Source organism: Pleurodeles waltl, chromosome 9, assembly GCF_031143425.1.
Source record: "Pleurodeles waltl isolate 20211129_DDA chromosome 9, aPleWal1.hap1.20221129, whole genome shotgun sequence".
In the NCBI taxonomy this organism is placed as follows: Eukaryota; Metazoa; Chordata; class Amphibia; order Caudata; family Salamandridae; genus Pleurodeles; species Pleurodeles waltl.
The window spans coordinates 209675467-209696039 of record NC_090448.1 but is presented as its reverse complement, the minus strand read 5'-3'; the positions used below and the strand labels follow the sequence as shown (position 1 = coordinate 209696039).

General features: G+C 44.4%; 1 protein-coding gene across 4 annotated transcripts in view; it reads left to right on the top strand.

The window, feature by feature from the left end:
* PXK (PX domain containing serine/threonine kinase like) overlaps positions 1–20573 on the top strand; it is a 317799-nt gene that overhangs the window by 212128 nt on the left and 85098 nt on the right. For all 4 annotated transcript variants that reach the window (XM_069206554.1, XM_069206556.1, XM_069206555.1 and 1 more), the window contains exons 12-13: positions 5458–5536; positions 20412–20460. In XM_069206554.1, the coding sequence (XP_069062655.1) occupies positions 5458–5536; positions 20412–20460 (128 nt within the window). The remainder of the gene's footprint in view (positions 1–5457; positions 5537–20411; positions 20461–20573) is intronic.

Sequence of the window (20573 nt, the reverse complement as noted above, 5' to 3'; positions counted from 1 at the left end):
CCTACTTCTGGGTAGGCTCCACGCCTCCCAGAATTTCCAGAAGCTGGAGCCATTCCTGTCTATCTAAAAGAATTTTATGATGCCATGCGTCTCATTTTTAGGCAGTCCGGCCTTGTCGGGGAAGCCTTTGAGCCCTTAGGAGTTGAAGGGGGCCCCTCTGGGTTCTGAACTGGTAACTTCCACCTTGGCTCTGAAGTGCACCCAGGGATCTGCTTCCAGATCCGGACCGGTGTCGGTCGTACTCTTGCGACCTTCCCCGACAAAGGTTCCGCCATTGATGCTCATGACATTGCCTGGGCCTGCAGGCAGCGTGGATCATATACTCATCCTTGATCATGGAGTGGCATCGCTCAGTGCCGAACCCGACTTCGCCAGGGACCTTGGTTCCTAGATCGGATCCTGACCCTTATTCTTATGGGGACAAATTCAGTGAGAGTATGGAGGGGTCACTGGACCCTATAGAATTCCTGCTGGAGGACCCTATGGACTGGGCTCAGGAACTAGGTGACATCAGCCGTCTGGATACCTCCCCTGACGCTGGTATGCTTTCTCCCCCTGCCTTGGCTACGGAGGAGGGTGCGTCCTACTCCACGGTGGTGTGGAGAGCGGCCGAGGGCATTGAGTTGCCTTTGGTGGCTGTCAGGATCAGTCTCCTGACTGAGGTGCTTCAGCCTGGGCTTCCACATCAGAATCCCTATTACCCTTTATTGAAGCCCTCACGGATTTCCTGCTGGGGACCTGGTCCAAACCCAGCAAATGGGCTCCTGCTAATAGGACAACAGCCCGCCACCATAGGCCTGCACCTAGCAACCCGGCTTTCCTGACCCAACACCCTACCCCTTAGAGCTTGGTCATCCTGGCCTTAATGTCCCATGGCGTGTTTCCTTCCGCTCCTCTGGATAGAGAATCAGAGGCTGGACCACCTTGGGAAGAAGTTTTCTCTTCCTCCACCCTGACATTGCAGTCAATAAACACCACATGCCTTTTGATCCGTTACACCCATACTTTATGGGATATGGTCGTGCAAGTGCTGCCACAGGTCCGGAGGAAGCCTGGGCCATTCTCTCCCAGGCTGTTGCTGATGGGAGAGATGCAACCAAGTTCACAATCAGATGTGGGCTGGATACAACTGACTCTCTGGGCAGATCGGTTGCTTTGACGGAGGCCCTGAGGCGCCACATCTGGTTACAGACATCTGGCTTTTCAGGGGATGTTCAATCTACTCTGATGCACATGCCCTTTGATGGCACTGGTCTTTTCGGGGATAAAGCAGACTCTGCGCCCCTTTCAGCGCCTCACCCATTTCCATTCCCCACCAGTCACTGTGCTGCGCATGCTGTTCAGCCTGCGCGGGGCCAAGGATGAGGGATCCAGCGTCTGCGTGGATCAAAGAGCCAGTGATCTAGCAGTCCACTGTCGCCCTCAGCTGCAGCCTCCAAACTTTCTGAGTCTGGCGTTCCCCCAACTGGGATCAATTGGCGGAAGGATTCACCATCACATGCCCTGCTGGAATATCATCCCCTCAGACAGGTGGGTTTTACAAATAGTCTGAAGGGGCTACTCCTCCCCTTCCAGCTACCCCTCCCACTGTGCCACTTTCTTACGATCAAATGTCAGAGGATCACCTGCCACTTCTCTGCAAGAAGGTTATGGCTTTCTTCGCTAAGGGAGCCATAGAGAGGATTCCTATGCCAGAAGAAGGTCGTGGTTGTTATTCCTGCTACTTTCTGGTGCCTAAAAAGGACTAGGGCCTCTGCTTTATCTTCGACCTTCATTCCCTCAATCTCTTCCTCAGGAAGGAGAAGTTCAAAATGCTCACTCTGGCTCAGCTCTTATCTGCTTGGACCCAGGAGACAGGATGGTAGCGTTGGACTTGCAGGATGCTTATTTCCATAGTCCCATCCTCCCTACCAATTAATGTTACTTGCGGTTCATGGTCGATCACTTCAATTTACTGGCTCCCCTTTGGCATTACCAGCTTCCCTGGGGTGTTCACCAAAGTAATGGTGGTGGTAGCAGCTCATCTGCACAGGTTAGGGTTTTCAGTCTTCCCCTTGCCCGATGACTGGCTGCTGAAGGCGGGCTCACCCCAGGCTGTTGTCTCTCACCTCCAGACTACGGTGGACCTCCTGCATTCGCTGGGGGTTCACTATAAACATACCAAAGTCATACCTGTACCCCTCTCAGATGCTCCCTTTCATCTTAGCTGTTCTGGTCAAAGTGCAATTTCGGGCGTACCCTCCCGAGCATAAAAGTCCAGGATATTCAGGTTATGATACTGATGTTTCAGCCTCTATCCTCGATTTCAGGGAGAATGACTCTGAGGCTGCTGGGCCTATTGGCCTCCTGCATCCTGCTGGTGACACATGCAAGATGGCATATGCAGGCTCTGCAGTGGGACCTGAAGTTCCAGTGGGCGCAGTATCAGAGAAATCTCTCCGACATGGTCCAGATCTCTGAAGGAACTGCACAAGATCTGCAGTGGTGACTTTTTAACTGTGACTGAGTCAGAGGCAGATCCCTCTCTCTTCTCTAACCAGATGCATCTGTAGTGACCTATGTGTCACTCCTGGGATGGGGCTGCCACACGGGAGAGGTGGTGATCAGAGGTGTCTGGTCTCCTGTGGAGTCTGATCTCCCGATCAGCCTTTTGGAGCTCAAGGTGATCAGACTGGCATTGAAGGCATTCCTTCCCTCTCTCAAAGGGGAATTGGTGCAGATGTTCACTGACAACATACCGCCTTGTGGTACTACAACAAACAAGGCAGGGTTGGGTCGTGGACTCTTTGTCTGGAGGCTGTTTGCCTCTGGACTTGGCTGGAACATCAGGCATATCCCTGCAGCATCTGGCAGGCTCTCTGAACGACAGATCAGATGAACTCAGCCATCAATGCCTGGTTGATCACGAATGGTGTCTCCATCCAGAGTTGGCGCAAGGTCTCTTTCAGCAGTGGGGAGAGCCTTGGTTAAATCTGTTCTGCTCTGTAGAGAACTTGCAATGTCAGCTGTTTTGCGTTTTGGAGTTTCCAAGGTGGCACTTGCTTGACTACGCGTTTAGTCTCGAGTGGAACTCAGGCCTCCTTTGCGCCTTTCCGCCAATACCACTTCTGCCCAGAGTTCTGAAGAAGATCAAGAACAACTGGGCGCAAGTCATTCTTGTGGCTCCGGACTGGGCACGAAGAGTGCGGTATCCCGAGCTATTGAACATGGCCATCGATTCGCGATCAGACTGCCCCTTCTGGAGGATCTTCTGTCGCAGCAGCAGGGGACAGTTCTGCGCCCGAAACTGTCCAGTCTCCGCCTTCTTGCATGGAGATTGAGCGGCAACAATTGACAGCTTTTGACTTTCCGCCCAAAGTCTGCAACGTTATCTTGGCAGTCAGGCGTCCCTCCACCAAATCGATATACACCTGTCAGTGGAACAAATTTGTGGCATGGTGTACAGACATGTCTGTTGACCCCCCTGCTCCCTCCACCCCTCTTTCTGAGGGTTCTTTTATTTATTATATATTTGGCCCAGCAGGGCTCTGCTCTGGGTACCCTAAAGGGTTATGTGTCTGCCATCTCGGCTATCCTCAGATTGCCTGACCTCCTTGTTTAAATCTCCTATTGTTGGACGATTTCTTAAGGGTCCTACCCATCTCTTTCCTCCACCCCCATTCATAATGCCCCAATGAGATTTGAACTCAGTTCTTACCTATCCAATGTGTGCTCCCTTTGAGCTGCTCCACAACTGTCCACTTCGCCTGCTCACTCTGAAAACAGTCTTCCTTGTAGCTATCACCTATGCCCGCAGAGTGAGTGAGCTGCTGGCTCTTTCTTCGAAGCCGCCTTTCATCTCTATCCACCTGCACAAGGTAGTGCTTCGTACTAGGAAGGTGGTATTCAACCTGATAGCCACCGAAACGCGTCTCCGCCTTGTGTTATTGGAAACTGTTAAAAGGCCTGTATATGAATGAATGTTTAAGGGTGTATTACATCGGGTATTCAGTGAAATAAGATACTGACCTATATTATTTTATTGGTGTATCTGTGGGAGTAGGGGGGGGTGCAGGTTATGCTTTTCCTTTGGGATATTATTTCTCTTAATTGAATGTTTAATGTTGTATTGTATTATTGGTAGGGAGGGTGCTTTTTAATATTAATAGTCTCGAAGAATATATTTTATGGATTTTATGATTTAAATAAACTGTCATGAGACAGAGTGACAATTAAAACTGTTTTGTACTAATTCTGAACAAGTACTTTGTGCACTATATATTGTAGTGGTTCTTGTGAAAATTTGGGAACTGAAGGATATGTACGCTAAGTGAGCATATGTATTGATCTTTTTTATTTTTTAAGTTATTGATTTGCAAGGGGAGATTTCTTTTCGGGTTTCGTAAGACAGTAACAGCTGGTAATGCATCAAAGTTGAATCGTGATCAGTTAGCATCAGTTAAGGCAGTTTTATCTGTTTAGTCGTTGTCTCTAGTGTTGCTAGCCTCAGTGACTTCGGGGGCTTGGTATGCCATAATCTAGCATGTCATCAAAACGGAAGGATGAGGATTGATCTATATTTTTATACAGTGTACAAATGCCTAGACAGTTTATTGCAGTTTGAGTATAGGCACACATGAATTATTTTGAACCAAATAGCTTTCCGAAGGTCTACAGGTTTGAGAGAGCAGACAATTTTGGGGTGATCCTGCATTTTTCTCTGATTACTCATTTAGGACAGAGGTGGCCATGACCATATCAAATCAGGTAGCAGGTGAGGCCTTTCCATATGTATTTATTTCACTTTTATAATGCTGCACACTGTAGAAACTGCCTTAGAGGACTCCTGAGACAGCCAGCTACCCCAGAGGTGGAATTGGGAAGAAGGCAAAAACACTAGGGAGAAAACAGACTAAGTGAATACATGAAGGAGAACAATAAAATGTCCGAGCAGGCAAAATGGTAAAGCAAGATTGTACTCCAGTTCGTCTAAACTGAAGAAGGTTGTAAGAATTATGAATACCTGGCTACAGATTATCCCAGAGTCCTGCTCCTTGGAAGCTAAAAGAACTTTCTCTAAGCCCAAGGTGTCTAATGATGGATGTGCATACTTTCCACTAGAGAACAAGAGTAAAACTCGTTATTAGGTTGTTTGTGGGTAATGTTGAATTTGAGATGGAGCACTTCTGTATACCCGAAGAAATGGCTTATTTGGTAATTTTTTTATTGCCCCAAGGAGAATTCTGGTAACCAGATGGTGAAAGGAGTCTCTTTTTCATGAATCGAGGCATGTCTCTAATTACATGAGTCGAGGTTGGTTATGTCTATTGCTCTTTGGGAAAGAGACAGTAGCATGTGGTGCGCCACCTCATGAGTCAGAGGTGCATTTCCTTTCTCAAATGCTCAGTTTTAGCATGTACCTGCTTTTTAACGTTCAAGTGTATTTAAAGTGTTGTGCCGGTTTTCTGTTTTATTTAGTGTCTGTGCTGGAATCCATACTCTCCAGTGAAGCCAGTAAGATCGGCATGCCAACAGTCTCCCAACTTTTACAGACACCGTAAGTCACCTTCTCTTGTTTGTGTTGCTCCAGATTTTGACAAAGGGCCAAGAGTATTTAATTTTTGATGACTTCATTATGGTCAATGATATGTTGCTGCATGTTGGGGTGCATGTTATGAATTTACATATTTATTTAACTAAGCAATAGATGGCACTAAGGTTTCAAAATTTCATTGTTTTTTTTCTTTTAGAATTCAGCTGCAGAGGGTTGTTATTTGGGTGAACCACCTGGATTTAAGACATCTATTCCAAGTGGTCACTGTGATTCCTGGATATTATTCCATCATAGTTACTGAATATTTTTAATAATTTAAACAAAATGATTTTTTCTGAAATAATATTCTGTGTAAAAACGAATAATATACGGTATGAGAACAGCTAAAAAGATAAGTACGTTGGAAGAAAAGATAAAGCCAAAGAGAGAAGGGACAGGGGAGACGAAAAGGCGATTGAGTGTGTTAAAGGACTGTATAATAGTATCCCTAAGCTTGTAAACTAGTTCATTTAAAAAAAGAAAATTCAACTCAAAAGATTTGAACTACTAAATAATACATTCAGCTGCCATCACTTCAAAACAACAAGCATTTACAATGCATCGGGTCTCGCGTTTGCTCATGTTAGAGCTGATCGCGTTGTAAACTCCTAACCCGACTTTTCACTTATCGGGCAAAAGTGCATTTATGTACATAACCCGAAAAAGTGAAATCAAGTACGTAAAGCGCTCGACTTCTGCCAAGCGATATCGGGCTCGTAAATTTGAGAAAAAAAAGTCAACGAGCCCGATGGAAAACAGCGAGCCTCGCATGTTTTCTGTACTTGGTCGCTGCGCTGGAGGAGGGCTAGCCACCGGAAAAGGCATGCCATATGCGTGCCTTCGACTAATGAAAGCGAGCCGATTTTATTAGGGAAGCCCACCAACCAATAAAAAACACTGACGTGAAGTTGACAGGGCTCCGAGCCCTTTTATAAATACAAAAGAGTCTCCCTGCGAAACGCATGCGCGAGCGCATGCAACGCAGGCTCGACCCTAAATATGGCAGACACAAGAGTTGGAAGGTACGTAATTGAAAAGCAGTTTCAACAAAACAAATCTCATTTTAAAACAAGCAGTTATCCATGCAACGCGGTTGAAGGCCAAGGAGGTAACAAAACTGCCCTAAGGAGAGACAAATGTAAAACAATTACCAACAAAAACAAAGGATTTTTTTTAAGGCAAGCCCATGAATGAGTGATAGCGATGGGCGTGCGGTGGGTGTGGTTAACAGCCCAGCTACATACCAATACGTCGGAAAAGCAGCGCTTGCTTGCTGCTATGCTGGACCTGAAGTAATACATAAAATGCAACAAACGTGAGAATTCACTGCATTTTCTTACAACAAGCTTAGGAAAAAGTCAAAATTGTAAATGCAACGTTTAGTCTTCATTTAATAAACCAATCTGAAGACTTCATCCCTGAAGCTGCCACTTCAAATACAGGCACGTGTTACTGTTTTCACTCCTTCAGATAAGATGACCAAAGTAACAATGTAAAGTTAATCGCAATTTTTTTCTTACAACCACTTCAAAACCTCTTATTTTTCAAACACAAGCTATATTTAATCAAAATTGCCTTATTAATTACCTAACCTAATTGGCATAGGTAGTTGCCTTTCTGATCCGCAAGGAACTATTAGTAAATAGTTTAAAATACCATGTTGCATCTTCTATTTAGGAAGGTAGCAAAATATCTCTTTGAACAAAAAGTAGGCGTTGTCAGTAGAGAATTACTGTTGATAGATGATTTCTCCCTTACTTAACTTTCGAGTAGTAGTGTTGGTTGCCATTAATAATCTCTCCATAGGAGATATTAATACAGTATTTATAAAACACGTTCTGTATTTCCTGTGTTTTTTTAGAATTAAAAAATACCTCAGGCACCGTGTTTCTGTAGACAATGAATTACTATTAATTAAATACATTCCATTCCCTGCACCCCTGCGTGAGCTTTTAAACTCTGCAACCTAGCTCCAGCTTTCAGGTTTCCATCCCTGCTACTGATGACAAAGCAAGAAGTTTTTAAGCACATTACTTCGGAATTCTTTGTATGTATTTCAAAACAGGGGTGCTGCAGCTGCATATTTAAATATTACATTCTGATGTCGCCAAGTAAACCTCCTAATTATCTATAGCAGTTTACTTAAGCCAGGTTTCATTTGCAAGCTTGCAAAACTAGTTGTTTTTATTTCTTCTGAACTGCATGGCTTTTGTTTTGTTCATATTATATATTATGGTATAGCTTTAGTTAGCATTGAGGGTATTTATTTGTCTTTACAGGCCAGATGGAGTACAGTAAATTAAAACTAAATTATCTGCATAAAGTCCATCGAGTTTTGCAGCATTGCCATTAGCCAGTAACATTTTTAACTGTGTTGAATCCTTAGTGTTGAATCCTTGCCTTTCTATTATTATGTGGAGTTTGAAAGTGGACAAAATGGCTGTTGGGGTTCTTGTCAACCTATTATATTCTTCCTATGAAAAAATGTAATTACATACGGTATACATTCTGACCAGGACCTTTGCTCTAGAGGAGCACTGATTCTCACAACACTTGAAAAGTATCACAATAAACAGGGACATAAAGTGACTTATTTAAAAGTGGGGACATATAAATCAACAGTCATGTAATTGTTTAAGCTATCTTATTTAGAGGTATGAGTTCAAAATTAAATAATGGCTAATGTAACAAATAATTACCGAAAATGCAAAGAAAATGTATATCAGTTATATGATGCGGTTGAATCCTAGAACATGATTTCAATATAATATCACATTGCTTAGTATGTTTTTGTTAAAACCTTTATTTTTCCATTCTTTTTCAGAGAAAATACTTCAATACATAACAAAAAAGCAGTTGGTGTAGTACAGTGTAGTAGTCAAGGGTAGTTGTACGTAAGATGGCATTGTCTTGACCATTCAACACTTTTGTGTCTTTACGTTGGCACTCTGCAGAGCATTTCATCTCGCCAAACCTTGGGGTGTACCTAGGTCTCATCTCCCCCCAGTTGTGTCTCAGCACCCCCATTTCTGTCTATGGTGTCACTGTCATCAATATCTGTGCCTGCAGTTATATCCATCAATGTTTCACATACGTCCGCCAGGGCTGGAGGTCCTTTTCCACTTTCTCATCCCGTCTACTCATCTTCATGTGTACCTCTTCAGCTAATGCCCACTCCTGTATGTCTCTATGCCTGTATTCGGGTTCAGGTGCTCGCTGGCCCACCCAGGTGATGGTGACTCTACGTCTGGCCAATACCAGCGCCAGTTGCAGGAATTTCTAGGCCATCTTCCGGTCCTTTGGCCTCTTAACCCAATAGACAGTACAGAGGTGTGCATTCCATGGTGAGGTTGGTTACCCTCTTTGTCATTCATTACCTGTGTCCAGAAAGCCTACACCGTGCAGCATTTCCAGGACCGGTGCAAAAAGTCCACCCCACTAGCATTGCAGCGGGGGCATCCTTCCAGTTTTGTTGGGGATATGCCATGAAGGAACACCATTCCAGCATCGACCATTCTGCCCATCGAAGAAAGGGGCAGTGTATTCCAAAAGTCCACTGACTTCCTCAGTCCGTCCAGTACCTGATGCATATTAAGAGCTAGCTGTTGCATTTTGCTGTGCGCCACCCTGATCCCCAGATATCTAAAGTGTGTTACCTCCCAGCATAGTCCCATGCTCGGGAGATGTGCTTCAGGTGTTCCAGCCATGGATGCCAGGGGGAACGCCAGTGATTTCTGCCAGTGAAGCCAGAGGCCAAATATATCTCTGACTCTGTCCAGGCATCACAGTACACGTATAGCAATATTATGTGACGCGTATCCCCCAGTTGAATCCCCAGTCCTGTAGTTGGCAGCACGGCCAAATCTCCAGGGGCTCAAGCACTAGTGTGAACAGGAACGGCAATAGGGGGCTACTCTGCCGTGTCCCTCGTTCTAGCGTCCATGCTTCTGATCTACTGTGCACCACTCGGACTCTAGCCCTTGGTCCTGTATATAGCAGCAGTATCCAGCCGTGGATGTAGGAGGTCAAACCCCATGGCTTTCAGCAATTCAAGCAGGTAGCCCTGGTCCACTGTGTCGAAGGCTTTTTCTAGGCCTATAGAGACCAGAGCCAGCTCTTCGTCGTGGTGTTCCACCTCATGGAGGATGCGGACTAAGCATCTAAGGTTCATACTGGTGTTTCGGGTAGGAATGAGCCCATACTTGTCCTCATGTACCAACTGAGATGTATGGGGCGCCAGCTGATTGCTAGGCAATTTGCAAAGGATCTTCATATCTGCATTAATCATTTTGGTGGGCTGCTAAGCATCGGGGTCCACCTTACTGCCGTCTGGCTTAAGGAACATGCATATTTCTCCCTCCCTCATAAAAAGTGGTGTTGTCCCCTTTTCATGCACCTACTGTAAGTCTTTGAGCAGTCCGTGCGATATTGCAGCTGGGAACATCAAATGGGAAGCCCCCCCCCCCTCCCCCCCCCCCCCCCCCCCCCCCCCAAAAACACCCCCATCTCCCTCCTGGCGCTTTGGCCCTGGGCAGCATACCTACGGTGGATCTCAGTTCTTGTAACTCTGTTGGAGCATCAAGGCCTCGGTTACTAGTGGATCAAGTTGTGGGATATCTAGATCCTTTAGAAACTGTAGGTATCAAGATGGAGTAATGTCTGTATCCACAGAGTACACTATCTATAGGTGCTGCTTAAAGGTATCTACTATCTACGCCCTGGTGGTGACCCTGGAGTTGTCTGTAGAGCTCAAATGTGTGTTTGCGGATGTTCCCTGTGCAGGGTCCATGCAAGTAGCCTACCATTCTTCTCTCCTTTTCTGTGTAGTCTTTGTCTATATTGTTTGAGCACGTATTTGTTTAGGCGGTCCCAAATGTCAGCTATGCGTCTACGCACCTCTTGCTCCTGACAACCTGTGTCTGGGTGCATCTGTTACCCGGTTTATAGAGTGGCCAGCACTGATCCTTCCTTCTGAAGATCTGCCTTGAGCTGCCGAGATACCCACAGGCAAGACTTATGCATGTCCCCCCTTAGCACCGCCTTGAAGGTCTCTCACTCAGTCACTCTATTGCTTGTGGAACCCCCAATTGTGTGCCAATAATCTATCAATGCCTGTGACAGGGCTTGCCTCCCCAGTTGTTTTCCTTTAGGATGTAGACTGGCATCGTCCAGGATCTTGTAATCTGTTTACGATGGCCCCACTTAATTGCATAACTAGCTGGGGAATGATCTGATAGGAAGCGTGCCAGGTGTGTGACCACAGTGTTGTCCATACATGGGAATCCCGCCAACAGTATTCTGTCCAGTCTACTATACGTATTGAGTGTGGTGCCATGTATGTATGTATGAACCCTTTGTGTATGTTGTCTTAGCTGCCATATATCCTCCATACCCATGTTTTGCATCAACCCATGAAGTGCCACGGTCATTAACAGTTTGGTACCTGCTCTTGGGGACATTCTCTCCAGCTTAGCATCCAGAATGCAGCTGAAGTCACCTAGCCATATGAGAGGCGAGCTGACATTGTGTGTTATTAAGTCCTGCATAATGTGAAAGAAGTAAGGGTCATAAGTGTTGGGGCATAGGTGTTCAGTATGTGCTAGGGATCCCCCGGGAGGAATGTGGGGGGAGAACCCCAGTTCTGCTTCGGGTTGAGGCCTGTTTGTCGTGTCGTGGACCTAAATTGGGGCACCAGCGACCAAGCCCAGCGGGGATTAGCAGCGCTGTACAGATGGAGACAAAACCCCCTCAGTGCTGTCTTCGCCCACTCTTCCCCTGCTGCCGCATTTGTGTGTGATTGGTTCGCCCCTTGTCTAGTCCACATCAGCTGGGGCAACAACTTCAAGCAGTTCAGGTCAGGGCTGGCATATGGCAGAATGAGTTCTTCAAGTGTCTTTAGTGCCCCTGTAATAAATTCCTAGGGCTTATGTTTGGTACTTTGAGTTGAGCCCAAGTGTTGTGCACCTTTTCACTCCAGCCACACCCGTTGGGTCTCTCGGGAGGGCTCAAGAGCTGCACCTGACCTCTGTGCTCTGCCAGCCAGAGCAGAGGGTAAGCAATCTTTTACAGTCTGAACATCAGGTGATCCAGTGCAGCTGCCAGCAGTGGCCTTGAAGGGGGACTTAAATGGATTATGTAGCAAATTTGTTGCTTTTATTGTTTTTTAGGCATTCCGCCCGGTGCACGGAGAGTCGATGGGGGCTTCAGGGGCCACACCCAGGGTCATCTCAATATTGCTGAAGGCCATCTGTTGGGGGCATGGGCATTCTTTCTGTCTGCACAGCTGGAACTGCCGGCGGCTTTCCGCTCCTCTCGGCAAGCACCGACTGCTCCACTTATACGTGCTAGCTGTCGCCACCCTTGACCGATGGCAGCAAACCGGGGAAGGGAAGCCGCCTTGGTGTCTGTGGTCTGCGCAACTCAGTGTGTTCCCCCTGGGCCCCACTCAACGTTCACATCGATGCCCATATCAACTATGCGGCCTCGCAGCCCATGCCGCGATCTCTAGGGTTTTGGGCCGAGGTAGGACGGCCGCCACGCTTCTACTGGGTCCACTCTCATCCCCTCCTGACACCGGGTGGCCACCAGGAAAGCCAGACCAAGCTAGCTCGATACTGAGCCTCCCGCCCTCCTGGCACAACGTCTGGTTGCGATCTCGGACTCCAGCAACGATGTGCGTGAGGCCTTCATCCAGCAGTTTGCGGGCCCCGTTTCTAGGCCCAGTCTTCACGGATGTGATTCTACACACTCCGGGACGGCCAACAGCGGTCTCACTCCAGATTCTCGCTGCTCCAGGTTTCTGTCAAATAGGACAGTGCCTAATCGGCCATTTCTTTTAAGTGTCAGGCAGGATTATTCAGGATTTTGTGCTCAGACTGGCCATGCTGCCAAGCCATGCCCCCAATGTCTTAATAGTTCATATATTTTTCACAGTTTCAAAGCTGCCTTTTGAGGGTTGCTTGACATTGTCAAATCATAATATGGGCCATATGCAATATAAACACCACAATTATCTACATGCAGCAAATAGATAACATGGTTTACAACATTTAGGGTGGTATAAATGTTTTACGGTGCTTAAATGGGAAACAAGTTCCTGGGGGTAAAAAATTAAAGTGTAATGTTAAGAATATTTTAATGGAACCGAAACTTCGTTTCAGCAGCAGTTTTAACTTAACTTTAGTGTTACTAGCATGCATGTTGACTGAGAAAGAAATATGCAGTCAATATCTATATAAGTTGTAAACGGTGGAGGATTTGTATGTAATATAGCTGTTGGAAATAAAACTCAAAAGATTGATAAAGGTGGGTATGGACAAACCGGTTTAAATAATTAATACTGAAAGTCCTGCTCCAGTTAATTTTATTTCGAATTACTGAGAGCAGTATTATTTCTCAGGATGAGCGCTGAATCCATCAAGTTCTACCCATGAGGCTTCCCCTGCTATGGGAGTCACCTTTCCCATGGTGTCCATTAACTGTCCAGGCGGCTGCGCAGGGGTAGTCTATTTAGCATACTGGTCCACAGTGTTCTCCTGGGGGGGTTCCCGTGTGTTTATATTTACCCATGTGGGGACCTGGCAGGCCACGTCTCCCTCCTTCAGTCAGGCCTGCCAGTAATAGACCCTGCCAAGGGTAGAGTGAAATCCCTCAGTCCTAGAGTGTCACATCCTGGGGAGGTCCCACTCCCAGGTTCCCCCGTGGCCATCCCCCGCAAGTTTACAGTCCACCACATATGGCAGGGGCTGAGTATCAGGGTAGATGTCTTGTGACCATCAGCTCCTTTGGATTGTCAGGCAGACATAGGATCTGTGGTAGCAGTAGGTCACCCAGCCAGGAAGCGGAGAGTCCCCCCACCTCTGTTCAGGAAACCCCATCCAGTCTGTCAGTGAATTATTTCCTCCTCAGAACCCTCGAGTATTTAGAAGGCGCCCTTGTCGATGTTTTACTGTCATGTTGCCGGAGCCCTCGAGATGATGTCCCCTGTGTTGACTGCTAACCCCCACGAGCCCGTCTATTTCTCTGTAGTGGGAGGGGGGCGCTCACCTCTTCCTTGCCAGCGCCCTCTCCACTAGGCTCCACTCCACAGGTCCACAGACAGGAAACAGAGGCCCACCTCTTCAGGCCCCAACTTCTATTATAAAGTCTCCAGGAGGCACAGGGCTTGCCCCCTCCTCCAGGCTCTCTCAGCAGGAGCAAGGCTTGCTTCCCGCTCTGTGTGCCAATGCGAAGGGGGCTGCAGGCATGAGCTGGTCCCCTGGTAATGATCAGGTGAAGGGGCATGGACAGGTCCGATCTGCAGCCCAGTGTCTCTGACCGCTGCACTCCCCAGCGGCGCTCAACTTGGCACCATCTGGGCCTAAACACAGCGCGCCCCTGGCAAGTGCCCCACGCCCAACCTGGCCCCCCCCTGTCTTCCCTGGGTGGTGTCAGCGGCTGGGCAGGCTCTACCTCAACCGCCTGGTCCCCCGATTCACTCAGTTTTCTGCATCTGCTGTTGCCACCGTGGAACAGTTGTGGTTTATATTTAGAAATTAGCTACCCTGTTCTCTTAAACACAGGGCTAGATTTGATGGAATACCTCTCCATCACTGAACATTAAATGAAAGGGCTGCTCACCACCATGTAGGGTCCATGTTCTGGAATATTTTATGATCTGTTTTTAGGGTCTATGGCTTTGCACTTACTCGAATAATTTACATAACAGCCAAATTATACAAATACGCATATTCACCTTGCAGGACAAAGTGGGGAAACACCTGCTGTTTGACCAGACATTTTTTTGTAACTCAGCACAAGTTCAATTGTGTGGTACTTTCCAAAAATGGAACCTGACAAAGGACCTGATTATGACTTTGGCGGATGGGATACTCAAACGTGTAATACGGCCCAAAGACCTGTGTTTCAGGAGACATTCATTTTATAGGTAAATTAGGGACCTAATGTATAGGTTGTCATGGGGGAAAGTAACTATTTAGCTAGTTGTAAAATAGCTACCTTCCCTTCTTGTGTACCTAATATTTTATATTGAATATTGCTGCATTTTATTCCGGTTTGCCATGTAGCCAAATCACATGCAGAGAATGTGCCAGCTATGGGCTACCAGTTGACAGCTTCAAGGCACTAGAATTTATTTTGGCAATGACCATCCCATGCAAAGCTGGCAGTCACTTCACTCTGCCACATGAACCACATTGTCGAAGGGAACAGTGTACGTCTTTGGAATTTCATTCTTAAATAAGATGTTTTGGTGTAATGCTCAACAAGTGAAGAAAGTCATTCCATGAGTTTCTTTTGAAAAAGTTCTGAAAAAACTCTTACAATTGCAGTGTGCAGCGAAGAAATATGTTGATGTTTCTTGTTTTTTGGGTCGAGGGCTCCTGTTGTAATCTCTCTGTGGGCTTTTAACCATGCCCATGTCACTTTCATCAGTTTCTTTGGTTTGTGGGCTTGCCTTTTAAAATTCGCTTGATTTCATTTGTGAAAGGCATGCATATGTAATGCCTTTTACGGTGTTTGGCCCTCCTCAACAGCACCGGTAAACTACTGAAAACATACGAGGCTCCATGTTTTCCGCATGGCTTCTAGACTACTTTTTATTTCCTACTCAGCACGATCTCACTAGGCAGTAGTCAAGCGCTTTGCATGACATCGACCCTGTTACATAAATAATTGCATAACTGCCGATACGTTTGACTGCGAGTGAACTTCTGATCCTTTTGTGTGCTCCTTCATGCTCATGCTCATTACGTGAAGCTTTAAATCGGCTCGCTTATGTAAAACTGTATTACTTTTCATTTTTATTTCAATGGCATAGTCTGTCATGGAAATAAAAGAAAAAAAGGTGTTCTGCGGAGCTCACGTGGTCACAGATAGTGGAGAACAGAATGCATTGTTGGCTCAGTGAAGTCCAGGCGGTAGACACCCACACAAGCAGACTAGTCCAAGATGAGGATACTCTGCATTAAGGGTGACCATAACTGAGCACTATTAATCGGCCCGACAACCAAATCACAATCCAGTCATCTAAACATTCTGCATGGTGGCTTGGAGTAACGGCATATGAGATACGGTAAAACATGACCAAGGGATTGAACTAAGTAAAGCTATGAATGGCGTCAAACTGGAGCCATTGGTGGCCAAGTAAGACCGGGTATGCTCCAATCTTAACAGCAACCACGAGAAGCAGCAATTAGTTTTCATGAGGAAGGGTTTGCCACAGTAGAGTATACTGAGTTGATCGATTGTGAGGGTTGAACACCAGACATGGTTAGTTATTCATCGTCCCCAATTAGACGTGTGTTTCCTCCTTCACAGCCATCCAGCTTTACTGGTCCTTTTGATTTCAATATGCCTAATCCAGGTTACATGTGTTTTATAGTTCACTCTTGGGGAGCACAGCTATTCGATGGGCCACTTTCAAGGGGGAGCAAGGGTGCAATGGACCTTATTGAAAAAAGTGTAATGGAGCCCTAGACCGCTGGCTGAATAGTAAAATACAGCAATAATTTGGTTTCAGTTGGCCTCTCTGGTGCCGCTGGTGCCACTTATAGCTTCACCATTGCTGCTATTCCTGTAGACATACAAGCGGAATATGATTTTTTTCCCTAGCCCACAGAAAGTAAAAGTAGTCAAATGGTAAAGGTGCACTTCCTATTTACTGTGGAGAGCCTTCCAGCCTGTTCATTCAGAAAACACATTCAGCAGAAACGCTACCATGTTAACTACCCACCCTTCTTTTTAACTCTGGGAGTGCAATCATGTTACAAAATGTTTCTGAAGTCCGTTTAAAAGTTTCTTTGCAGAGCAGTTGAGTAACTTTGTTCTTTCCGCAGTCGTATTTGTTACTGCAATAAGCCAGGTATTATGCAACAATTTAGCTTGTGTTATAATGGTGAGTGATAGAGCAGTTCACTCAATGGCGACTGTCTGCTTGTAGTTACAAAAACTTGTGCAGTGTAGCAATTACTTTTTTAGAAGTACATAGCAAAGTAGATGACTTTTATATTGAAGTACAATTTACCACCCTTGGCTATCCGGATACTTATAATTTAGACCATTTTTGACAACTTCAGGTCACAATGGTGCTCATGGAGTTTTCTTTTTAAATACTGTGCTGCAAAATTGTGATCCATACATAGCCCACCCAAAGATGAAGACTCTCCTGCAGTTTTATATAGTACAAACTCCATCCAAAAGGAATTGGAGTGCTTTACATGTGTACTAATTTACATTGCATAAGGTCAGATTTTTTTTTTTTAGGCAGGGGGAGATTTGGGGCTAGATGTATGAAGATTAGTAATAGCTATTACCAAATAGTGACTTTTTTGCGAATCACTTTTTCTAATGTACAAAGGGGTTACTTAGCCCTATTCCCCAAATAGTGATTTGTAGTGGGTCACAAATAGACCTAACTCATGAATATTAATGAGGTAGGTCGCAATTTGTGACATCACAGGGATGGTGGCTTGCTGGGGTCAGCAGACCACCATGTCTGTTGTTGCTTTTAAATAAAGCAACCGATTTTAGGTCTAGTGAGCAAGCGCTCTGACGTGTTGTAATCTATCTGTGGGCTTTTAACCACACCCACTGTACGCCCATCACTATCACTCCTTCATGGGCTTCCCTTTCAAAAATACTTTATCATCATTGGTAAATGCTTTACGTTTGTCCCTCCTTGGGGTAATTTTGTCACTGCCTTGGCCATTCACCCTGATACATGGATAATTGCACATATGCCTATATGTTTGACTGCAAGCAAACTTCTTTTTCCTTTTGTGTCTCTCCTTTGTGCTCACACTCATGACGGCTGTGGCGCTTTGAATTGGCTCACTTATGTCAACCGGTTTACTTTTCATTTTCAATTTATGTGGCAAGATAAGTACAATTAGGAAATTACAACGCTAATGGCTCGAACTCAAGCAAATGCGAGACCCATTGCATTGCAATTACTTGTATGAAGTTGCTGTTCTGGCTTCTTTTGAGCCACAGAATATGTTGAAAGGAGTCTGCGTGATTTATCTTGGGTGAATAATCTCAGAGTGTTTAATTACTGCATTTTTATTAACCTCTGGCATTTGTTTCACACTTTAGAATTTAAGCTCGTAATTGCTATTTATTTTTACATTTTTTAAACTAAATTCCTGTTTTTACGGGGGAGAGTCCTCAATATCTCTTTCCTTTAGCGTTTACTCTTTACTCGCGTCTCTCTGTCTGCTTTTATTTTAATTAGCTGTTACATTCACATGCTTTATGCAATTTTAATTTAATTAACACAGTGAGCCTCTCCATGATTCCCAACTCTTATCATTTTATGAACGTTACTCCTATATTTAATTTGCTTGTAGCCTCTTACATTGCCCTGTCACTCACACCTATTACTTATGGGTACTCCTTTTGATTTTGTTCTTATTAGTTAATTACTATGACATTTTTCTTTCCCTGGTCATTGACGTGACAAAGTGATTTCATGATTAAAAGCACTCTTTAATACCCTTCACATCAGATACAGCAGCACATCATAGATTCTGGTCCTTTACTACTGCAAGCTCTGTTGTGTCGCTCATAATGTAAGCTATAAGTTTCCTTCTATCACAGGGAAAGGAAGAGCAGCCGCGTTACAGCAGTTCCAATTTCAAGAGCATTCATGCACTTCTTGTACATAATCAGTATCTTTTTCTAAATAAAATGTAGATTTTGCAGTTTAGTTAAAGTGCCTCATAGTATCCTGTAAGTCCTTTAAAAGAGTTAAACCCAGAGTACTTTATTTTGGAATTGGAGAGTCATTTACGACAGACTAGCTGTAGCCACAGTCTGCACTAGAGCAGACCTGCACAGATGGGCATTTTTACTCTTCTACAAACTGTTTAGCAGACTTCATTTTACTCTTGAGAAATACAACTTGCCACTGTCCAAACTATCCAATGGTAGGGAATATCCCTCCTACACCTTGTGATTCAGTGACATGTATAAAAAGAACTAAGCGCAGTCCGTTCATTGCCCCAAGAGATAATTCAGTTTCTGTTAAACACTTTATAGATGTTATTTCTCATTGATTACCTCCTGGTCTGAAAGTGCATTTACCGGTTGCATCGTTGCGTAAATTTCTGTTCACCCTTTTATTATTGTTGCAGTTCTTGGGGACCCAAAGTCTCTGAATAGGCTGTACTAATTTGCTTAAACTCACCTGAATATGGCACGGCCCTCAGCACTGAAGTAAAACCTAGCACTGCCTTTTCATATGGTTATTTATCTCTATAATCCCCTACCGCACTTCTTGCACTTTACACCCAGAAGCAAGCATTCCTCGATGAGGTAACCATAGAGTACTAGTCTGTAGTAAATATGTTGAATTGCTAGGTTCTTATCAGCTCAACTGCAAATTTGACCTTGGCATTTTTAGAAGAGTTGGTACACATGCTGTGCATCTCATAATGCGAAATGGTATTAAAGAGGTCCCTGCACACCTTTGCCTTCATTTGAATTCCAATATAAAGAACCTGTTTTAGTTTTATGCCTGCATTTCAGAACTGGTTATGGTTGAAGTGACCTTCGTAACTCTTGAAAGTTCCTGATTTGAGATTTTTTTTTTAAAGAATAGAGGGTTAGTTCGATGAGAACACTTGTCTGTGAGTCACAGGAGACCAATATCCCATGTACTTAATCATACTGCAGCAGTGGCAGAAACACTGAAGTAATGCATTTGACCTTTTGCAATATATTTGATGTAAGGCACCAGCTACAGATAACTTTCACATTCTAGTGGCCATTGCAGTTGCTAAAATCTACATGGATTGCAGCACATTTTGTGTATAACTAAGTCATCAAATCTTAACATTTTCCTTACCCCAGCAGTACTAGCCTCTCTTCCTTGGTCGGTTAACTGCAATAAAGAAATTAAATAAGCTCCTATCATTATATATGTACTGCTGCGAGGCCTTCTCACTATAGCCATCCAAGCATTAGAAATATAAGGAAGGTTTAATAAGGTAACTTGAAAATGCTTGTATGTCTGTTATTACCACCATTGCAGAGGAGTTAGAGTTAAGTTGCAAATGGCTTCTTTTCATTGGAGCATGTTTTGTAGTTGTCATAGAGATGGACATAGTCATTTCAAGATGGATTGGCTTCGTCCATATCGACAGGCAAAACATTTTTTTTGTTTAGTTTACCCTCTGTTGTGAATATAAAACTAGTTCAGATTTTTCAGAACTGTTTCTGACTTTTCCCTTTCTTGATTTTTAGTTTATAGTTTCACTGTCCACCTCTTGGGGATTATGCTGGGGACGAGGGCTACAAAGTAATTATTGACTGTGAAATTATTGCTTCACCTGAATGAATGTTTGCTTTTGTTGATTCTTTTTTTTTTTTTATCATATGAACTTTAAAAATGTTCTAACGCCTACAGGTTTACAAACGTGTCGGCTGTCAGTGAAAATGTACAGTACAATTGTGTATCAAAACAGTCGATGTTTGTGCTCCTTGTTAATCCAATAAGAATATTTATGGGGTAATATTTCCTGTCATGTCATAAATTGAACAGTTATTCAGTACTTAATTTACTGTGTATAAAAGTAAAGGATTGATGATAGGTTAGAGTTCTTAATTCAATTTAGATGTATATGTACTATCATGTTCTAATATATATTTACTCCCTGTTTAGCATATGTGAAATACAATGAGGAGTATATTCAAGTCACTGTATAGCATGCATTTGTTTCTGTGTAGCTCCTCCCCCATAAGAACAGCTATGGGGAGGGAAGACGATATGTTTTAAGAAAGTTTTTTTGTTTCTTGAAAAAAGATGTATGCTTATTCTTTAACATTTTTTCTTTACTAGGCTGTTCAGTGATGTCTTCCTTTCAAATTCTGAAAAGCCGCAGTTCAAGGTATCGTATGGATTGTGAACAAACTTTTTGGTGAAAAATAGACAATCCGATGCTGTGCACATGACAGATGTGTTTAAAGGCACTTTTTGTTTCTTTTTTTTTTATGGAGAAAA